General features: G+C 43.3%; 1 protein-coding gene across 1 annotated transcript; it reads left to right on the top strand.

Moving 5' to 3' along the window:
* Positions 1-695: 695 nt before the first annotated feature.
* LOC138867453 (mucin-22-like) lies at positions 696-2,344 on the top strand. Its single transcript, XM_070143277.1, has 2 exons — positions 696-712; positions 961-2,344. Exons 1-2 carry the CDS (start codon positions 696-698, stop codon positions 2,342-2,344), a joined length of 1,401 nt encoding a protein of 466 aa, XP_069999378.1.
* The last annotated feature ends 1,313 nt before the right edge of the window (positions 2,345-3,657 follow it).

Raw genomic sequence — 3,657 nt, forward strand, 5'->3', positions numbered from 1 at the left:
AACCGAAGCCACTACAACTGATGCCACCACAACTGATGCCACTACAACCGATGCCACCACAACCGATGCCACTACAACTGATGCCACTACAACTGATGTCACTACAACCGATGTCACTACAACTGATGCCACCACAACCGATGCCACTACAACGGATGTCACCACAACCGATGCCACTACAACTGATGCCACTACAACCGATGCCACCACAACCGATGCCACCACAACCGATGCCACCACAACCGATGCCACTACAACTGATGTCACCACAACCGATGCCACTACAACTGATGTCACCACAACCGATGCCACTACAACCGATGCCACTACAACTGATGCCACTACAACTGATGTCACAACAACCGATGCCACTACAACTGATGCCACCACAACCGATGCAACTACAACGGATGTCACCACAACCGATGCCACTACAACTGACGTCACCACAACTGATGCCACTACAACCGATGCCACCACAACGGATGTCACTACAACTGATGTCACCACAACCGATGCCACTACAACTGATGCCACTACAATCGATGCCACTACAACCGATGCCACCACAACTGATGCCACTACAACCGATGACACCACAACCGATGCCACTACAACTGATTTCACCACAACCGATGCCACTACAACTGATGTCACCACAACCGATGCCACTACAACTGATTTCACCATAACCGATGCCACTACAACTGATGTCACCACAACCGATGCCACTACAACCGATGCCACTACAACCGATGCCACTACAACTGATGCCACTACAACTGATGTCACTACAACCGATGCCACCACAACCGATGCCACCACAACTGATGCCACTACAACTGATGTCACCACAACCGATGCCACTACATCCGATGCCACAACTGATGCCACTACAACTGATGCCACTACAACCGATGCCACTACAACTGATGCCACTACATCTGATGTCACTACAAGCGATGACACCACAAACGATGCTACCACAACCGATGCCACTACAACTGATGTCACCACAACCGATGTCACTACAACCGATGCCATTACAACTGTTGCCACTACAACCGATGCCACATCTGATGCCACTACAACCGATGCTACTACAACTGATGTCACCACAACTGATGCCACTACAACCGATGCCACTACAACCGATGCCACTACAACCGATGCCACTACAACGGTTGTCACCACAACTGACGCCACTACAACCGACGCCACTACAGCTGATGCACCCAAAACCGATGCCACTACAACGGATGTCACCACAACCGATGCCACTACAACCGATGCCACCACAAATGATGTCACTACAACTGATGTCAGAACAACCGATGCCACTACAGCTGATGCCACTACAACCGATGCCACCACAACTGATGTCACTTCAACTGATGCAACTACAACCGATGCCACTACAGCTGATGACTCTACAACCGATGCCACTACAACTGATGCCACTACAACCGATGCCACTACAGCTGATGCACCCACAATCGATGCCACTACAACTGATGCCACTACAATCGATGCCACTACAGCTGATGCACCCACAACCGTTGCCACCACAACCGATGCCACTGCAACTAATGTCACTACAACCGATGTCACTACGGCTGATTCCACAGCAACGGGTTCCACGCCTGAAACAACCACAGGTGACTTTGCCACAACTGGCTCCACAACCACAGGTGACTCTGCCACAACTGGCTCCACAACCACAGGTGACTCTGCCACAACTGGCTCCACAACCACAGGTGACTCTGCCACAACTGGCTCCACAACCACAGGTGACTCTGCCACAACTGGCTCCACAACCACAGGTGACTCTGCCACAACTGGCTCCACAACCACAGGTGACTCTGCCACAACTGGCTCCACAACCACAGGTGACTCTGCCACAACTGGCTCCACAACCACAGGTGACTCTGCCACAACTGGCTCCACAACCACAGGTGACTCTGCCACAACTGGCTCCACAACCTCCGCCCCCAGCACGACACCGCCTCAGGACCGCATCGACGCCGAAGACTTGCTGACCAGGTACATCCAGTTCCTCAGCGACGCCACAGCCCCTGTCGACGACGAAAACGCTGACCAAATAGACAGCGGCACCGTCAGCGCCAACAGCTTCATCGAAGAGTTCGACGACCTGATCGACCTGATCGCGCAGACGGGGAAGAGGATCACGGACGGAACCAGGGCGCTGCTGCCACGAGCCCGAGGCGACACGCAGCAGTTGCTGGACAGGATCAACAACGGCCGCATAGCTATCCGAGAAGAGGTTGAGCGGCTGAATCCACTCGCTGAAAACACAATTACCCTTCCCACACTGGCACCTTAAAGGGTAATATGCAGTGACACGCCTTGGAATACATATATATGTATATGGATACATAATGCATATATACATACTGTAAGTATGGATACATACTGTGTTTGTGTATTCCAGGACTAACTACCACAATATATACGAATTTCAAACTGAAATTAAATACTGTGGTTCTTTTCAAATTCATCGATTTACTGAGTCTTTTTTGTCAACACATTCTAATCCCAGTAGCTTGTCAAAACAAAATCAAAACTAGCGGCAAAGCTGAAGAGCTACTGTGTTTGCTGCGATTCAGACGCATGTAAAATGTTATGAAAATAATAATAATAATAATAATAATAATAATAATAATAATAATAATAAAAATAAAAAAATGAAGCTATTGTATTTTTTATGCTAATCTTAAATTGACCCCAATGGAAGTCATAGTACTTGAACCTGGATAGCTCTCCTTTGAAGGTCTGGGAAGTCATATACTACTAACATAAATAAAGGTTCTAACTAGCAGTACAAATTTAGAAGGTATATACCAATGGTAATACAACTATCGAGAAGAGTTGTTACAAATGTAGCAAATGCAAAATGTGCTGTTGTTGTGACTAAAAAATCTAGTCTCTTCTTACATAGACTGTCCAAACTGTGAAAATGAGCACATATTCAAGTGACCAAATTTTACAAATACAAATACATGTGTCATTATATAAAATAGAAAAGAAAAAGAAAGAAAAAACACAAAGTAACGGAAAATGAAAGTCGCAAGAGCAAGAAATAGATAAATGAATAAATAAATATATAGATTTATTTATATCAAACATTTATAAACACTTGGATATGAATATACGTATGTATTCATAAAACTATATATAGAAATATAAACATATATATATATATATATATATGTATATGTATATATATATATATATATATATATATATATATATATATATATATATATATATATGAAGGAGGGTGAGCGAGGCTTGTGCTAAAACACACACACACACACACACACACACACACACACATATATATATATACATAAATAATATATGTATATATACATATATATATATGCTATATATATATTACATATATAATACATAATATATATATATATATATATACACACACACAATCAGATGTGTATATATATGTATATATGTGTGTGTGTGTGTGTGTGTGTGTGTGTGCACATGCATATATATAGATATATTTATACGTGAACACACACACACATATATGTATTATATATACATATTATACACACACACACACACACACATATACATATATATATATATATATATATATATATATATATATAT

The sequence above is a fragment of the Penaeus vannamei genome, chromosome 30 (assembly GCF_042767895.1).
Source record: "Penaeus vannamei isolate JL-2024 chromosome 30, ASM4276789v1, whole genome shotgun sequence".
NCBI classification, from domain to species: domain Eukaryota; kingdom Metazoa; phylum Arthropoda; class Malacostraca; order Decapoda; family Penaeidae; genus Penaeus; species Penaeus vannamei.